This window comes from Sinohyriopsis cumingii, chromosome 4 (genome assembly GCF_028554795.1).
Source record: "Sinohyriopsis cumingii isolate HCF-2022 chromosome 4, ASM2855479v2, whole genome shotgun sequence".
NCBI classification, from domain to species: Eukaryota; Metazoa; Mollusca; class Bivalvia; order Unionida; family Unionidae; genus Sinohyriopsis; species Sinohyriopsis cumingii.
Window position 1 is genome coordinate 61,712,139 of NC_142964.1, and position 19,114 is coordinate 61,731,252.

The 19,114-nt window shown below is 33.5% G+C and overlaps 1 protein-coding gene across 1 annotated transcript in view; it reads left to right on the top strand.

Moving 5' to 3' along the window:
• Nucleotides 1-19,114, top strand: part of LOC149801288 (deoxyribose-phosphate aldolase-like) — a 50,322-nt gene that overhangs the window by 3,784 nt on the left and 27,424 nt on the right. Inside the window, exon 3 of the mRNA XM_089955346.1 lies at nt 2,910-3,057. Coding sequence (XP_089811472.1) covers nt 2,910-3,057 — 148 coding nt within the window. The remainder of the gene's footprint in view (nt 1-2,909; nt 3,058-19,114) is intronic.

The following is a 19,114-nucleotide window of genomic DNA, read 5'->3' on the forward strand; positions in this document are numbered from 1 at the left end:
TAATGGGGCTGATTAATGGCTGAATGCTCAGTTTATAATTGTGTTGGTAATGATTGTCAATAAGGAGTGTTTTCTTAGGAAGCCTTGTTCACTTTTTTTGTATAAATTATGTTTATTTTTAATATACCCAACCTCTAAAAGATCAATAATAGAATTACTCTGACTGGCCTCACCAACCATCACATACTCGTAAATCTTGTATATTACATCACTGTTTGTTTTTTGTTCTTCTTCATGATTCACAATGAAACAAGATTCCATTCTTTCAAATCTTTGGATATTTTTTCATAAAACAACTGTCAATGAAGGAATTCAATTTTTCTGTTGTTCTATTAATAAAATACTGATGTAATGATTTCATTGCAAGTAATAGTAAAACATCTTCTCATTCATGAGGAAATCACTTTGTGCCAGTTGAGGAATTTTAAGTTCACTACAAACTCAGGAACTCGCTTCTCAATAAATAACCATATCAATGAAACAAATTATTATTCACTAAGTACTCATTTTGCTATCTTTAATCATATCTGTGAATGAATAGGCTAATTTAAGGTAGTTAAATTATATTACTTAATAGATAATAATATTTATAGCAGTGTTTCACGGATCAATTGAAACGAGTCGACCTGACAAATCGGGACAGCTAGCTCTTACATAGGTAGGATTTGCAAGACATTTAAGTTTTCTTTTATTCCACCTCCCTTTATTTGATTCTGTTAAAAATACATAATTAACGTGATAATACCAAGGTAATCTTTTAATGAAGTTAATTCAACAAATGCTTCTGCATGTTGGAGATCAAAACATCAGCACTTAATTAGGCTCTCACAGAAAGCTCATGGAGAGCCTGAATATTGAAGATTGACATTTATCATGCTAAAATACAAGAGGCAAGAGGGCATATTCCATTTGTGATGAGTACACTGAAACCAAATTAAAAGATATAACCAAAATGTAAATTTCACTTCACAAGAACTTATTTAATTGCTATCTTTTTATTAAAGTGTTGCCACATGAGATGTTACATATTAGTGATATTTTCATTGAGACACATTTTGTCAAATATTTTTATTTACAGAGACCTGAAAATGTTGTTTGGAAAGAGAATTTAACAAAATATTTAACTAATTAAAAGTTGAGGATTTCATGATGTTGACTCAAACTTCCAGGTAGTGTCCACCATTTTCAATAATAAAATGAGCAAGATATAAAGGTTTCAGTTACCAGTTTGGATTGTGATTTTCTTTGTGTTCATTAAATAGGGCTTAGTTTTGGGTATTTTCTGATTTAAAAAAAAAAATGGGATTCATGCCAGACTCCATGCTCTATTCAGGTTTGCAGGTTATCAGGGTGTGAATTAAAGAGGGATTGGTGTACTCAGTATCATTTATTAAAAGAATTCCACAACAGTCTTATTTTTGTTTAACCTTGCTTCCAGTGTAGTATATTTCCAGTGAGGACTTCCTGTGATCATATGACCGCAGTATGAAACATATTGCTAATTTGACATTCACTAACCTAAAATTAATCACTGGATTATATTATGTGTAACCAGTTAGAAATTAGGAAAAGATTAAAGACATTAATAGATTATGGTTGAATTAGTCATCACTAAAGAGTTCAGGTATTGATTTGGTATTTGTATTTAATGTTTGTCACCTTCCAAATGGACATGATCTCCTAATACTAAATTGCCAAAATCTAAGCGACTAAAATATCACACAAAATTCAGTAATGGGTGGAGAGAGGAATTATTTTGGCTGGAAACAAGTTTATAGGGCATGAATATGCATTCTGCCATACCCTCAGAGTCAACAAGAAAAAAATAAACTTTGAGCTGAAGTGGGTAGAGTTGTGATGGACTGAATGGAGTTTTATTAATATTGCCACATTGCCATGCAGGCACTTAAAGACATTTTTCATTATGAGGAAAAATCAGGCTAACTCTAGAAGAGACTAGAAAGTGGATGCATTGCAGTTAAAAACGTTTCAACTCCAGTACCAAATACTTCATTCTAAAAAAAGTTATGAAGCTAGAAATTATGAAGGGATTTTTGAATTTATCCAATATTTCACCAGAAAACATAGTTCAATGAAGTGACGTGCCTTCAGCAAGACTTACTAGACGTGCCTTCAGCAAGACTTACTAGACTTTTTCTGGGAACAGTTACTTGTTTCTGAGGATACTGTCTTATGCTTGTAACGATTTTACGCATCATTGTTTTTGATTCAGGATAAACATTTTTGATATTTAAATAAATTTTGATAAGTATTTGGTGCATTTTAATGAAATTTACATTGCAGAATCAGAGCCAGTAAAATGCTAATTGTTGACCAGCCTAATTTACTATTACAAAATTTGAATGCAGACTCACTTCTCGCTATTTTCCCAACATTGGTCTTATTAAAACAGACAAGTGAAGTCATTTTACCAACTGTGTTTAGTCCAGTATGATCACTGAGAAATATTCACCAGCAAAATTGCTTGCTGAACCTGCTAGTCTTGAAAAGACTGAAAAAATGGTACTAGCAGCTGCCTCGCTTGGTGCTCAGAACTAAGAGGTTAGTGCTGGGACTGGTCAGCCTGGTGTCAGGATAATGTGACTGGGTGGAGTATGATGCTACATGTCTTTGGCATTTTACATCATAGCGATATGACTGAGAAATGATTAAAACGACGTTAAAAATCCAATTCACATGCACACAAGAAATTGCTATTTTCTTGCCTCCAAATATTGCTGTTGTCCTGCCTCCAATAACATTGATAGCATTTTTCTGCTGCCATGCTTTACAACAATATAAACACAAGATTTCAGTGTTACATTTTATGACAGTCTTATAAAATATGTTACGAGAGAACTGTTAAAGTCATTGAACCATTATGATACCATATGAGATCATTTTTATAGGCTGCCTGGTTATTAAGAGCAGTTGCCTGTATTGACCTGACTACTTTGTCCGGAGATGATACGGAATCGAATGTCAGTCGTCTCTGCTTTAAAGCCAAGAATTCTGTCAGGGAAGACCTACTTAAAGCCATGAAAATGGAAGATGCAGGTAAGGTGATCAAGAATGATTGAAATCATATTTATTTAGGATAGGAGGAAACAGTATAGTTGATGACGTGGGAGAGTTGCGAGAATTGGTAATATAGTAATCCCTCAGAATATGCTGCTACTTATGAACCATTCAAGGCAGAATCCTTAGACAATGAGATATGCTTGGTGGTGGTCCACAGATTGTAACCATCCCTGGTTGTAGGACTTGTGGTCGACATTAATGCACATATGTTTATTGAGGTAATAAAGTTTGGGTCGGGGATAGTGAGAAAAGCCCAGGGATAATGCAGCTTTAAACAAATTTTTTTATTTTAAATAACTTGGTATCTTCTGTGTTTCAACGTATTCACAGTTTCATGCATAAATTGTGAGTCTTCCTGTTATGTCTTCTCATGCACCTGTTTTGTGTCAGTCTGTGCACATATTACAATTGCCTCTCTCAACCATGATTGTTTCCAATGTTACCTAGACTCAGTACCATTTAAGAAAGGTAGACATATATGTGACAGACACCAGGATCTCAAACCAGTAGAATTAAACATTTTGATCAGTAGATTGGCTTCTAAATCATTATGTGTTTTATTGGCATATGTTTTACATACTTCAGGGAAATTGAAACAAAATAAGAGCATATTTTTGTGTGTATTATGTTCATAGTATTATATAATTGCAAGTTTTGAAGATAAATTGGATTTAGATTCAGATGTTACAATAATAATAACTAATGCGAGTCAGTGTATAGTCAATTAATAAAAAAGAAAGATGCTTTTTATTATAGTTCAAAGCAACGGTTTTTTAGTAGCATCCACTAGAATAATTTGTTTCCTTCACATTATAACTGTCCTGGTGACATTCACTCTGATTTTTAAGCTTCACACTTAACAAGCTGCTAGTAGTTTTCTGGTCCAGATTTCCCCAGGAATCACTTTGTTTTATGAGGAATGGATAATCTATATCATTCAGCATTAGAATGTTGTAATGACAGGACAGCTATGCTCGGTCTGTAGCGAATTTCTAGCTTCAGTTTCCTATTGCTGGGTTTATAGGTTGTTGAGTGCTCTTGTGATTTGGACTTGGGATGTATTCCTGATCTCATCCTTGGGACTTCTTTTACTTCATGGCTCAGAACCAGAACTTTGTTGGCAGGTTTCACTACTATAAAGATTGATATAGACTTAAAAAAAACATTGAAATGTACATGTATTTATGCTTTTATGAATAGTTTATCCCAACTTTAAAATTATTTTACTTATAGTGTTTACTGATATATTTTATCAAGGGATTGAACTTAATTTATGAATATGAAATGCAGAAGAAGCATACTTTTCAAACACACAGTGCAAATGCGGAACCTTTGCTACTCCCCTGCACATGCATAAAACTCGGATATCCATTCTCTGTCGAACTTGAAATATTTCCAGGCCAGTGATTTCTTTGCATTGGGATAAAACAAATTTTGGCATTTTGCTATGAACTGAACACAAGTTGCAAGAGGTGCCCTTAAATATTTTTCTGAAAACACTTTGAACAAGACAGTAACAATTAGACCTGACACAAAATGAAAGTACTTACTGTAGTGTGTCTGCTGAAACAATTTGTTATGGTTGGTCTCAATATCTCATCTCCCTTTTGGCAGTGGTAGGTCGATTTTCATCAGGGGCTCAGAAGACAACAGAACCATCTTTTATTCCTTCATTACTCATAATTTCTCAAAAGACATCCTGCATGTGGCCTTAAACTCCCCATATTCCAACAGTAAGGTAATCAATCAACAGCTTATTGTGTACACATCTCAGTTGTTCTTGAATATATGATCTGCCATGCACTATCTCACTGGCCATTTGTACTGGTGGAATATTTCTGGTCCCAAGTAGACTTGTTCTTGCTGTTTTCTATATAGTGCTGATAGAACATATCAAAATATGTTTTTTAATTAAATATATAAAAAAGTTCTTGTAATTTTCAAAAGTGGTAGATTTCAGCTATTAAATCATATGTTTGGTAGCTGGCCTTTAAAATAGTATAGTTTTGACCTACCACATGTAGAATCACATGTATGATAAGATGATATTTGGTGCTGAATTTTAATGGTATAATCAGGCAAAAATCAAGTTTCTATATTCACGTAAGGCAGAGCAATTTCGTTTCTTATACCCATCTATCTGTTCATCCATCCTCATGTTCAGTTTTGTTTCCACATAACTTGTATCATAACTTATATTATCCCATATGAGCAAGAGAGACAGACCTTCATCACCAGACTCAAAAGTCCTTTCCATTGTAGTTCTGTCAAACCATAATTTCACTTTTGACTTAATTACTGGATGTCAAATTCAAGCATAAATGGCTGAAAAATTCCAGACATAAATTTTGACCCTTAACTCTTTACCTTCCGCAAGTACTTGCTGCCCTGGCTACTAAGCCTGATTAGCAGCCCGCCTTCTAGCAGCAGTTTGTAGGCTGAACCCCAGAGCATCATAATAGCTGCCTGAGTGAGAACTTCTTGAGTTATTTACATGCTGTCAACATTTTCTGTATCAATTTTGTCCCATGCAAACTATGTAATTTAATGAAAAATACAATTTTAAACACTTACCAATGTTTTGTGCCACTCATTTCCACAGGAATCAATGTTTATATTCACATATTTATAATAAAAAAATATATCTCATGTGTTTAAAATGTATATTAGATTACTTTTCTCAACACTATTTTGTACACCAATGTGTCCACTATTTTATTGCAGTTTTGGTAATTTGTTATGATACTGCCTGAAGCACGTAAAAAGAAATCTATTTCCCTTGCATTTTCTTCTGAAATAAATGCTGGTCCTGAAACTGCTGTAAAGTCGTCCACATTTACCGGTCTCACGTGTTCCGACCAGATTTGATTGTCTCGCATTTCAGATAAATCTGAAATGTCAGCTGTCGAAACAGGACTTATACTAATGTCCAATCCTTCATCTTGAATCTGGTTAAAATCAATATCATCACTTTCAAAGCCTTCAAAACTTCCATCAGAATCGTCGCCGAAATACATGAATGTTGACATTTTGTTTTACTGTCACCATTGACCTCGTTTTCAATAGAATTTCCCGCTTATATGCTGTAAAACTACTAATAGAATACTTTCATCATTTTATGTAAGGACTATTTTCATTGGCTAAATATTATAAAAGAGAACGGATGTTTGTAATTTCATCCAATACAGAGCTTTAATATGAAACGTGTATATGCGTATCTGGGGTTTCCCAACCCTTGGCCGGAAACGCATGTATGAACCAGCCTGGACAGAGAGAGTATTATTAGCAGCTTGTATATGTGTCGCTGGGGTTACAAGGCTATTTTTATGGTTGCATATATGCGTTAGCAGAAGGTAAAGAGTTAATCAGACTGGACAGATTTGGGAAAGCCAAATTGAGTAAAAAACTTTATCAAAGTTTTTCTGTTGTTTTAGTTTTAATATTCCTCAAAGGAATTGCCTATGGGAATCTTGTTGATTCACACATTATGGTCAACAAGTATTGGTTACCTGACTTGGTCTTAGGTAAGGGACCGACACAATCTACCATAATTCTGCTCAATGGTTCATCAAATGCAGGAATAGGTTGCAGATGAGCCTTGGGTATTTTCTGATTGGGTTTTCCATTTGACAAGTGTGACAAGATCTGCAGTATTTACAAACATCACTTTAAACTTTTGGCCAATAGAAATGAGTCAAGATCTTGTGATAAAGCTTATTAATCCCTAAAGGAGTTTCATGGGCCAGACTAAGAATTTCCTGTCTGTACGATTTTGTAACTACAGTTTGATAGTTCACTGACCACTTGTCACCAGCAGGTACTTCAGGTAGTATCCATCTTCTCATAAGAATCCCAGTTTTAACGAAATAACAAACAGGTACTTCTGTGGCTTCAGTTTCATTAATGGCCCTTTGAAACAAAAAGGAGATCTTAGGATCTTTTTAGTGTTCGATGACAAGTTATTGTCATTTGTCACCCTGATTAGAATAAAGAGAATGAGTAATTAAAAGTGGATCACTGTGATCAATAATTTTTGACTGATCCAAACACATAGTGAAAGAGACCTCATCAAAAGCCTGACCAATACATGTGTCAGCTAAAGCAATACATTCCTTATCAACATCATTCTCAAGAGCTTTCTTTGCCATAGCTCAAGTAACTGCACTAGATGAGTATAAATCAGGGAATTCTTTTTCAGTAGGATCGACTTTCTGATCCAAACAAGGCTTGTTAGTTACAAGTGGATTAATCATAACCATATCTCCAGCTAGGTCATTGCCTAGTAATACATGAACACCCTCAACAGGTAAAGAAAACACGGTTCTGACTGTCACGAGTCCTGAGACTAAATCTGATGACAAATTTACACAATGGAGAGGAACATTAACAAAGCCACACTCTGCTCCCAGAATAAGAACACTCTCATTAGAAGAAGACTTCTCAGAAAAAAAAGCAAAGTACCTGATAATAAAAGACTCTGAGAAGCTCCTGTGTCTCTTAAAATTTTAATAGGGATAGGATTGGCTGAATCACTCATGAGTGATATAGAACGTTTCGATAGCGAGGTCATTGCCTAGTAATAAATGAATGCCCTCAATAGGTAAAATAGACACTGTGCCGACTGTCCTGGGTCCTGGGAATAAGTCTGATGACAAATTTACACAATGGAGAAGAACATTAACAAAGCCGCACTCTACTCCCTGAATAAGAACACTCTCATTAGAAGAAGACTTCTAAGAAAAAGACAAAGTACTTGATAATTAAAGACTCTGAGAAGTTCCTGTGTCCCTTAAAATATTAATAGGGATAGGATTGGCCGAATCACCCATGAGTGATATAGAACCCTTCAATACAAATGGTTCATAATTCTCCATAATAAAATCAGACGGGTTTATTAGACCCAGCAAATGTATTTCAGTACATGACCATGACCTCTTAGAAATAAGAGCATTTGGAATAGGTCTGTCTTTATTCTGATGCTTATTTTTCAGTTTGTAGCAATCAGAAATAATGTGTCCTTTCTTCTTGGCAATAGGTACATGAAAGAAGAGATAAGGACTTCTAATCAATCTTATCCAAAATTTGATTTCTAAATGTTGTGCCAGATTGAGATTTAGAAGGGCTCATATTAGGCTGAAATACTTTTTTACCAGAAGACTGCTGAGTGGAAGACTTACTTATAAAAGAAATGTTATCAGCTAAGATATACTTGTCAGCAGTACAAGCAGCGTTTTCTAAAGTTTCAATGTTATGCTCATCAAGATAAGTCTTAACATCACTATGGACACATTTCTTGAACTCTTAACGTAATATGAGATTTTCGTAATCTTGATCAACTTTCTTGGCTAAGCACCACCTATCAAATAACTGTTCTTATTCTTTTGCAAATTCGACTTGAGTTTGTCCACCTTCTTTTTTATAGTTTCTGAATTCTCGTCTGTAAGCCTCAGGCACTAACTCATAACCCTTTAAGATGCATTCCTTAACTAGATCTTTGTCAGCACTTTGCTGTTCTGACAGGGAAGCATAGATGCCTCTGGCTTTTCCAAAAGGTGCACTTTGTAATAATAGAGTCCAATACTGTTTTGGCCATTTTGAATTTTCAGCAATTTTTTTCAAATTGAGGAAAATATTTATCTACTTCTTTTTTTCTAAAAGGGGGCACTAACCTAATATTCTTAGTAACATCAAAACTTGAATTTATGTGTAAAGTGGTGATGTGCTTGTCACTTTGCCAGCTCCAGTTCTTTTAATCTAAGTTGAGATTGTCTTTCTTCCTTTTCTTTTTGCATTTGCATTTGTCTCTCTCCAATTGCATTTGCATTTGTTTTTCTCTCTCATCTTTCTCCAGTAGCATTTATTTTTCTTCTTTCTGTAACTGCATTTGTCTCTCTCTCTCCTCTTTCTCCAATTGCATTTTCCTCTCTCTTTCCTCATGATCTAATTGAATTTTCTTCTCCTCCGGTTGCGTTTAACTCTCTTTCCTCTTTATCTAATTGCATTTGTTTCTCTCCTTTCTCTTCCTGAAGCTCAAGCTTTATTAACTCTAATTCCATCTTGCATTTTAATTTTAGTTCCTTTACTTTTATGTTAGAATCTGATACAGACCTACCAATCAAATCCAAATCACTTTTATCCACAATATTCTTTTCCACCAAATATTGGACCAAAATATTTTTTATTTCTTGCTTTGTTGAAGAAGCTTTTGCCTCAAACACATCATATTTTCTGGCCAGTTGAAGCAATTTAACTTTTTTCAAGAAGTCTAACTGCTCCTGGGTAGGACTTGAAATAAAGATCTCCACTTTTGATGACATTGTAAAAAGCTTGCTCATTTGACTAAAGATTTCTAAAATGTGAAATAATACTTGGGATTTTAAAAATTCAGAAACTAGGGGAATTAAAATTTCAAAAACAAAGTTTTCTGAAATATTTTAGCAATATTTGTATCCCAAGGATGATCACCCAATTTTCTTTTACAAGTCTATGCTTTTATAATAAGTATGGTAGCAGAAAAGACGACAATTTAACAGATAATTTATTTCCCTAGAATACAAAGTGAAAATGAGAAGAAAGAACTTATGGTATTGCAAATTAAATGGCAAAATAATCCAAGAATTACTGACACAAGTCCTAATAATGTAAAATCCTGAATAAAACTCAGTACAAGTTCCAAAGAGATCCAAAACTGAAGGCAATGACGTATCTGTTATAACTTACGGAGTGCTGATGTATCAACAGTCTTTTGTTGAATCTGAGTAATATAATTCCATGTTTGAATATACTGTAAATTCCATTGTATGTCTTTATCCAAGAATTTTATAGGAGCACTTTTGTATTTCGAGAGAAAATAATCACTTGAATTCAATAATTTGAAAAAGAAAAAAAATACAGGCAAAACGGTCACAACATAATACAACTTGAAAATGCTAGCTGTTAAAGCACAAATGACCAAGTCTGTACAATTACAAGATTATATAGCTCTCTACTTGACCTCAAGTCACAATTAGCATTTTCTTAAAAAAACGTTATCTAATTGGAAAATAACCTTCTCTAATGAGCCTGATCTTTACAAAATCAAAACCATACCTGTAAAATTCACGTTGGAAACTCCAAAACTTTGACCCAGATAACATACTTAACTCTTCTATTAATAATGATCCTGATAATAAGCTCATAAACATATAGAATAATTTAGTTATATATTAGTTGTTGACATAAAATGAAATAAAAATGTCAATCAGGTCAAGCAGAAATGAACTCAGTTTTGGACAAGGTCAAGTCCAGCATACAATGTTACATTACAGTAGCATGTAATGAAATAATTTTTTTTTTAAACTACCAAACAAACAATTAAATTAAATATACATAACGCTTGTTTTTCTTGTGTTTCACAAGATATTTTTTTAATGTGATCGGACCATGTAGCCACATAAAAGGAATCAAGTACATTTAACAAGTGCTGAAAGCCAATTACTATTTTGGTGACTGGATGGTCTGATTTTATAATAATATATCCTGAATCAAGGACATTATTTTATTTAACAAATATACATGTTTGAGGGTTTTAAATCTCCATCTAGTTAAAAATGATTTGCAGTAAGCAACATTTTTGTGTCTGAAATGAGTAATGAAAGGAAATTTTTATGACAAGATTTGCAATATTTTGCTCTTGTAAAACTGATCATTTTGATATTTGTTGAAAACTGAATTGTTAAAATTCTGTAACTTTGTTATCTACTTTAATTTTGTTAATCATGTTTAAATTAGTTTCCAGATCCTGATTGTTGTTAATACATGGCTATATTATTTCACCTCAGTCCTTTTGTGACATCTGCTTACAAAATAACAAGCAAAAGATAAACTGTAATCTAGTACGTTATTTAGTTGCCTTTGTTACAAAGACTTGCAGTAAATCATTCTGCAACATAAGCAGAGGCAAGTTTTGGTAATTTCTTTATTAATTTGATCAGTTGGTCAGCCATCTTTGGTGATTGCAATAAGCCTAATAAGTTAGTCAGTGGCATAGAGTGGGAAACAATCATTCTGTAAAACTCATTGCTAGTAAAACAGTCAGAAATTCTTTGATGCAGTTCAGTGGAAATGAACATCGAAAGTAAATAAAATTTCTGCAGCAAATGTCTAATAAAATTATTAAATTCATTGTGCAATAAATGATGCTAAAATTTATGTGCTTTTAATCAACATCAGGATTTTAATGTTTATGACTTTATAAATTATAAAGAAATTTATGCTTTAATTAAAATCAGGATTTTAATGTTTATGACTTGATAAATGATAAAGAAATTTATGGTTTAATCAGCATCAGGATTTTAATGTTTATGACTTGATAAATGATAAAGAAATTTATGCTTTAATTAAAATCAGGATTTTAATGTTTATGACTTGATAAATGATAAAGAAATTTATGGTTTAATTAAAGTCAGGATTTTAATGTTTATGATGATAAATTATAAAGAAATTTATGCTTTAATCAACATCAGGATTTTAATGTTTATGACTTGATAAATGATAAAGAAATTTGTGCTTTAATTAAAATCAGGATTTTAATGTTTATGACTTGATAAATTATAAAGAAATTTGGTTTAATTAAAGTCAGGATTTTAATGTTTATGACAATAAATGATAAAGAAATTTATGCCTTAATTAAAATCAGGATTTTAGTGTTTATGACTTGATAAATTATAAAGAAATTTATGCTTTAATCAGCATCAGGATTTTAAAGTTTATGACTTGATAAATGATAAAGAAATTTATGCTTTAATTAAAGTCAGGATTTTAATGTTTATGACTTGATAAATTATAAAGAAATTTATGCCTTAATTAAAATAAGGATTTTAATGTTTATGACAATAAATGATAAAGAAATGTATGCCTTAATTAAAATCAGGATTTTAATGTTTATGACTTGATAAATTATAAAGAAATTTATGCTTTAATTAACATCTAGGATTTTAGTGTTATGACTTGATAAATGATAAAGAAATTTGCACTTTAATTAAAATCAGGATTTTAATGTTTATGACTTCATAAATTATAAAGAAATTTATGCTTTAGTCAACATTAGGATTTTCAAGTTTATGACTTGATAAATGATAAAGAAATTTATGCTTTAATTAAAATCAGGATTTTAATATTTATGACAATAAATTATAAAGAAATTTATTCTTTTATCAACATCAGGATTCTAATGTTTATGACTTGATAAATTATAAAGAAATTTGCACTTGAATTAAAATCAGGATTTTAGTGTTTATGATTGATAAATGATAAAGAATTTATGCTTTAATCAACAACATGATTTTAATGTTTAGGACCCAATAAATGATACAAAAATGAATGCTTTAAGCAACTTAGGATTTTAATGTTTATGACTCATTAATATATGCTCTCGGAGCACTTAGGAAATATAACATTGATATCAGAGAACAAATTTCAAATCACTAAAAAAATATAATTTTGGCAGTCTGTCAGTTATAATGTGTCCAGTATGTGTAATATTTTGCAAGTGTTAATGTCAGAATTGTCAAATCTTGTTGTATTTTACATGAAATCTGCATTATTTTTTAAGTTCAGATTACTGTTTGTTTCAGATGTTTGCAAGCTTTTTTTCCTTCTGATTCCACTGTTAAGCTTATGCCAAGTAAGTTTCACTGGTCTTCACTATGGAAGTTTGTTTTTTAATTTAATAAAATGTTCTTGTTTATTTTTTTATGTTATTTTGGGTAGTTCATTACAGCTTGCAAAATTATTTTGTTCCTTTTAAACTGTATATGAATGGATCATGTAAGTTGGCAGATATTTTTTAAAGTCAAATATATGTCATTTGTTTGAAGAAAAAAAAAGAAGTTCAGACATTCATAATGTGCATAGTATAAGTCATTATCATTGTAATGTATCTACCATGACTTATAAAATAATGATTACCTTTTGATATCATTTATATCTAAGCACTAAGACAAATGATGCTCTGCATAATGTGAGGGATAGAAGACTGCATATAGCCGTGAAGGAATGGTGGCCATGTAGAGTTTGTGTGTGTGTGTATGTGTTTGATATGGATTTTTAATGTAGCTTATATCAGTTTTTTAGTCATACCACTATGCTGTCTGCAGGGTTGCCATTTATAATGATGTCTATCACTGGGGCATCATGCTTCAGACAAGTAGCATCATGTCCCACCCAGTCATATTATTCTGAGACCAGGCCGACCAGTCCTAACACTGACTCTTAATGTTGAGTGCCAAGCAATTGCAGCTGCTAGTGCCATTTTATAAGCCTTTGGTATGACTCGGCGGGGGTTCGAACCCACATCATCCTGCATCTGAGGCAGATGCTGTGATCACTTTAAAGTCAAGTGTAATTATTTCATTTAGGCTCCATTGTTTATAAAAATGTTAAATATTTACGTGGTATGCAACAACTGGTTTGAATGTCATCTTGTTTCTGATCTGCTTTTTAGACTTACAGCTTGAAAATAATTTACTTGTAAGCTATTAACAATGTGCATGCCAAACAATGTTTATCTTGTGATCATTTTTTTGCAGTACTTCTTATCTTGACAGTCGTTGAATACACATGTTCTTACAGTAGTGGTAAATGGCATTATAATCCTTGTGGTAGTTTTGTACTGCTGCCTTTTGTAGTGATGAGAAAACTGGTCATACAACTGGACAAACTATCTGGACATGCACATCTGCTAACAATGAATTTATCATGTGCATGTCCCTTGTGGGGATTGGTAGGGTTGGGGAGGGGTGCTCCCAATATATTATTTAAATTGCCATAGAAGTCCCTCCCCGGGATCGATTTTGTAGGGAGTGAAATTAGTGATAGAGAGAGGTAAGGCTCCGAGCCCCCAGTCAGCAATGCCAACAGTTAAATTATTGAGACCACAAAAGGTAAAATTCAAAAGAATAACAATTTAATACAATTCAATATTCAAATGATAATAATTTCCCAATCACTCTTCTTCCTCTCGACCAAGTGATAGCCTATTGCATCTTCAGATTTATAGTGTGAGATCGCTTTTCCACCTGTCCTTGTTTTCTACTCATGTGAATCTCTCTTATCCCGCCAATTTCTTCTCTCCATCCGACTTCCCTCCTACCTCCTTCTCCTAGACTGCTCCTTCACCAATTCCTCCTCCTAGACTCCTTTCCTCCTCCTCCTTGACTCTGCTCTCCGACTAGCCTTTGATTCACAATCGACTTCTCCACTAGTCTCTAATCTGTCTCTCTCCTAGAGACTCAGGACTAAACCACACCGGAAGTCTGTGCCCTAAAAGCTTCCTGTGAAAACACAAGGACTTTAGCATATTTCTTTAGCCATCTTGTCTCACATTAAACCAACAACCAATCATCAGAAAAAGGCTATTACATCTTTTGGTCATGCATTTGTGTACATCGAAATACCCATATGCTCTTGTATGGTAAACAATGTCATAATAAAAGCACTGTATCAACTACTTATACAGACATCACTAAATTGCATCACCTCAGTATATATATTCTTGGTCTCATTATACTGAACAATAGCACAGCAATCCGATGCATTTCTGTACATTACACTCCCACAAAGGTACACAGATATTCATTTATCCATATTAAATAATTTTACATACTACAGCCATTTTCCAAAGTTACAGTTCAATTCAACAGTTGCAAAATCTAGAATATCACATGAATAAATGCACTAGTTTACTACGAAGTAACCAAATAGCGAATTACAATATTAATTCTAACCACGAGCTGGGCTCTCGTAACAATTACGAGCAGGACCACTATAGCCACGGGGTCTAACATATATACATGGCTTCTGATCAATTCCTTTGTTCTAGACTTACATAATCACGGGCAGGCAACATGGCATCCCTCTACATGGTTAGCAATTTTGTACATACAGTAAAGTAAATTAAGTTTTTTAGATGTGATAATATTGCAGCAATATATTTGATCGTATGTTTCCTGTGTCACCTCTGTGGGCCTTTTTTTTTAGTGTACTGGAACCAGTGCTAGAACATAAAGATGCCTGTTATAGTGAATACATCATGTGGCGTTCTACGTACGCTCTGTTATGAGTTGGGGTGGGGTGCTCCCAATATTTATTTGAATTACTATGGAATTTTTGGGGGTAGGGGGCTCCCAATATTTATTTGAATTACTATGGAATTCCCACCCTGGCTCGTTTTTGTAGGAAGTGAAATTAGTGATAGAGAGAGACAAAGCTCTGAGCCCCCAGTCAGCAATACCGACAATTAAATTATTAAGAACACAAAGGTGAAATTCAAAAGAATAACAATTTAATACAACTTAAACGATATTAATTTCTCAACCAATCTTCTTCCTCTCGACCATGTAACAACCTATTTCATCATGTGATTATAGTGTGAGATGGCTTTCCCCTGTACTTGGTTTCTACTCATCTGTGCTCTACTCTGCTAATTCCTTTCCTCCTTCCGGCATTCTCCGTACTCCGATTCTTCCTATCCTCTTCCCCTTTTGTCTCCTTTTCTCCTCCCCCTTCTCTCTCTCTTTCTGTAGCAACTAGGCTTGTTCTCTGCCTACTGCCTTGTTCTATCCTGTCTCTCTGAGACTCGGGACTTGACTACCCGGTAGTTCTGTCCCCAAAAGCTTCCTGCGAAAAACACAAGGACGTTAGCATGTTTCGTTAGCCATCTCACCTCACAATAAATCAACAATCAATCATCAGATAAAGGCTATCTACATCTTCAGTCATGCATTCATGCACATCAAAAACCACACACATTCTTATAGAAAACAACGTTGCAATAAAGAGCGGTATCCTACTTATCATACAGACATCACTAAATTGCGTCACATCAATATATTCTTAATCTCATTATTCTAAACAATATCACAACAATCAGACGTATTTCTGTACATTACACTCCCACAAGTGTACACAAATATTCAAATATCCATATTATTTAAATTTACACACTGCAACCATTTCCAAAGTTACAATTTAATTCAACAATTGCAAAATCTAGAATATCACATAAATACACTAGTTTACCATGAAGTAACCAGATAGCGAATTACAATATTAATTCTGTCTACGAGCTAGCAATCTACATAATCATAGCTCATTTCTCAAGTACGCATGTAAATTAAACAATACAAAAGTAATTCTATGTACTAACAATTCTTGTAAGTAAATATACATACTCCACATAATTACAATTACAATGCCGTAAGTTTCTGCAACAATCGAGCAAATAACTCACTGACCTTTACAAAGCTTTCTGTCCTTGAATGTACAAAGGTTTCTTTTCCCGCCAATTCACAAGTGTATTCCTCGGAGTTACTGCTACAACTTCTCAGCACGATGCTTCACAATGACTAATTCATTCCCAGTCCAAATGACTGTTAAATTCTGGTTTGAATTGATGGCCCCACCCTTCCTCAGTTCCGATTGGATATCAATTCTACCCCAGTCGGTCCAGATTAACAGACGAGCCTCAGGTCATCTGTCAAAGCAGGGAGATTTACAACAGCATCGAGGGTCCTTTGTTCTAGAACAAAGTTTCCAACGTCTACATGTTAGTTTTGACACCTAACAATGTGGGCTCTTGTACAACATGAATCGGTACGATAGACGCAGGGTCTACATACACATGGCGCTAACCCATTCTTTTGTTCCTGACTTACATAATTGCAGGCAGGCAAACGTGACACATCATCTGGCATTAGCCAGACCTAAATCACTTGGTGGCACAGGAGGTAAAATTATTATACTTGATTGACTCTGCCAGTTTGGTATTGGATCCGTGGTAAAGATTAACACCTGACACAAATAACAACTACCAGTAGCAGACCCATAGGTTGCCCATTGTAAATATTAACACCTGACATAAATAACAACTACCAGTAGCAGACCCATAGGTTGCCCATTATAAACATTAACACCTGACATAAATAACAACTACCAGTAGCAGACCCATAGGTTGACCATTGTAAACATTAACATCTGACATAAATAACAACTACCAGTAGCAGACCCATAGGTTGCCCATTGTAAACATTAACATCTGACATATATAACAACTACCAGTAGCAGACCGATAGGATGACCATTATAAACATTAACATCTGACATCATCTACCAGTAGCAGACCCGTTGGCTGCCCATGGTAAACATGAAAGGGACTCTACTCCATAAATTTTAAAGTTTACTTGGCTTTAATTTTGACTGTTTAAACTGTTGAATTTTTTTAAAACTAAGCTCATGTACAGTTGATTAAGGCTGAAGATCACATAGATCCCTGGCAAGGATCACTAAATAAAGGAAAAGGCTCAAAGTCACATAGATCCCTGGTAAGGATCACTAAATAAAGAAAAAGGCTGAAAATCACATAGATCCCTGGCAAGGAACACTAAATAAAGGAAAAGGCTGAAAATCACATAGATCCCTGGCAAGTATCACTAAATAAAGGAAAAGGCTGAAAATCACATAGATCCCTGGCAAGGATCACTAAATAAAGGAAAAGGCTGAAAATCATATAGATCCCTGGCAAGGATCACTAAATAAAGGAAAAGGCTGAAAATCACATAGATCCCTGGCAAGGATCACTAAATAAAGGAAAAGGCTCAAAAACCAGCCAGGGAAGTATGAGCCTTAAATGTCAGAGTTAGAGCAGCCAACAGAACCCTAATTCCAAATTCAATAAAATATTGTTTCATAATTCTTTTTGATTTTTTTGGAAGGAAACACAGCAACAGATTATAGAAGGAATAACATATGCACATAAAAACCTTTAAAAACGTTTGGAACAAGGAACAAGGGTGTCCTCTCAAAGCTATCCACCTTAATAATAAGTGGATGGCAGAGAGGGGTCCACACCAATAAACATAGAAATGTTTTGAAATTAAGCTCATGTTCTATTTAATAAAGCTGAAAATCACACTTAAATATGGCTAACTTTGACGCATATAGAGCTTTCCTCGCCTAAGCTTGACTATGCTAATGTGATCATACAACAAATCCAAATAAATCTAAGGTATAAATGGCATGAGATGCTTTCACATTAAATTATGAAATAATAAAAGAATATTAGAACATTAGAACATTTCATTACTAGGACTTCTAAAATTTAATTTGTGGATTACTTTTGTATTTCATTCTTAAACCATACATTCTTATTTTTTCATTTTTACAGTGTTTTTCCAAGGATATAAATTATTTGTTATTATTATTTTTCAAAGCTGGTTGTTTTCACTTTCTTTTGTTTTTGAGAGCCTAAACATGTAACATAAGACTACTGTTATTGAAATAATGCATTTTTAGAGCAGTGTATACAGCAAGTAATTTATCATGTAATATGATATTGGGGGTTATCTTAACATTTTACTAATTGAAAATTTAAAATTTATTTTATAACATCTCTCTTTCGTAAATAATGAAAAGAAAAGCCCTCAATACACATATACTCATCCCAAATTCGCACAGTGCAAGTTTAAAGCTAGTAAGTGAACTTAATAGGAATTTTATCATGAATAAGTTACACAGATGGTTCCACAGACATATTAGATGGACATAATGAACAGGTCGAAACTCTTGACCCTGTTATTATATATTTAATTTATTGTGTGATTGACCTTTGTACATAATTTAAGTTAGGAGTTTGGGTCTACCTTACATACAACATATTACATACGATAATATTTATCTAAGATTTTAGATTATATATTAAGATAAGTATTAATTAGAGGTAAACATGTTTACTTGGGTTTGAATTCAGGACATTGGTAATCCCCTCTGAAAAACATGGTCTACCTGCCCTTTTCTAGGTCATTTCCCAGGTAGTTTTCTAACATTTAAGTAAACAGACCTGAATTTGTTTATGACTTTAATGGAAAATTCCATTAAGATGACAGAGTATTTTCAGAAAATGATTATTGTAAAATATGTCAGGTGGATAAGTATATTAAGTTGTTTACATCAGAATTCCTAATTTCCCAACATATGTCTTGTGGCATCAATCTTTTAG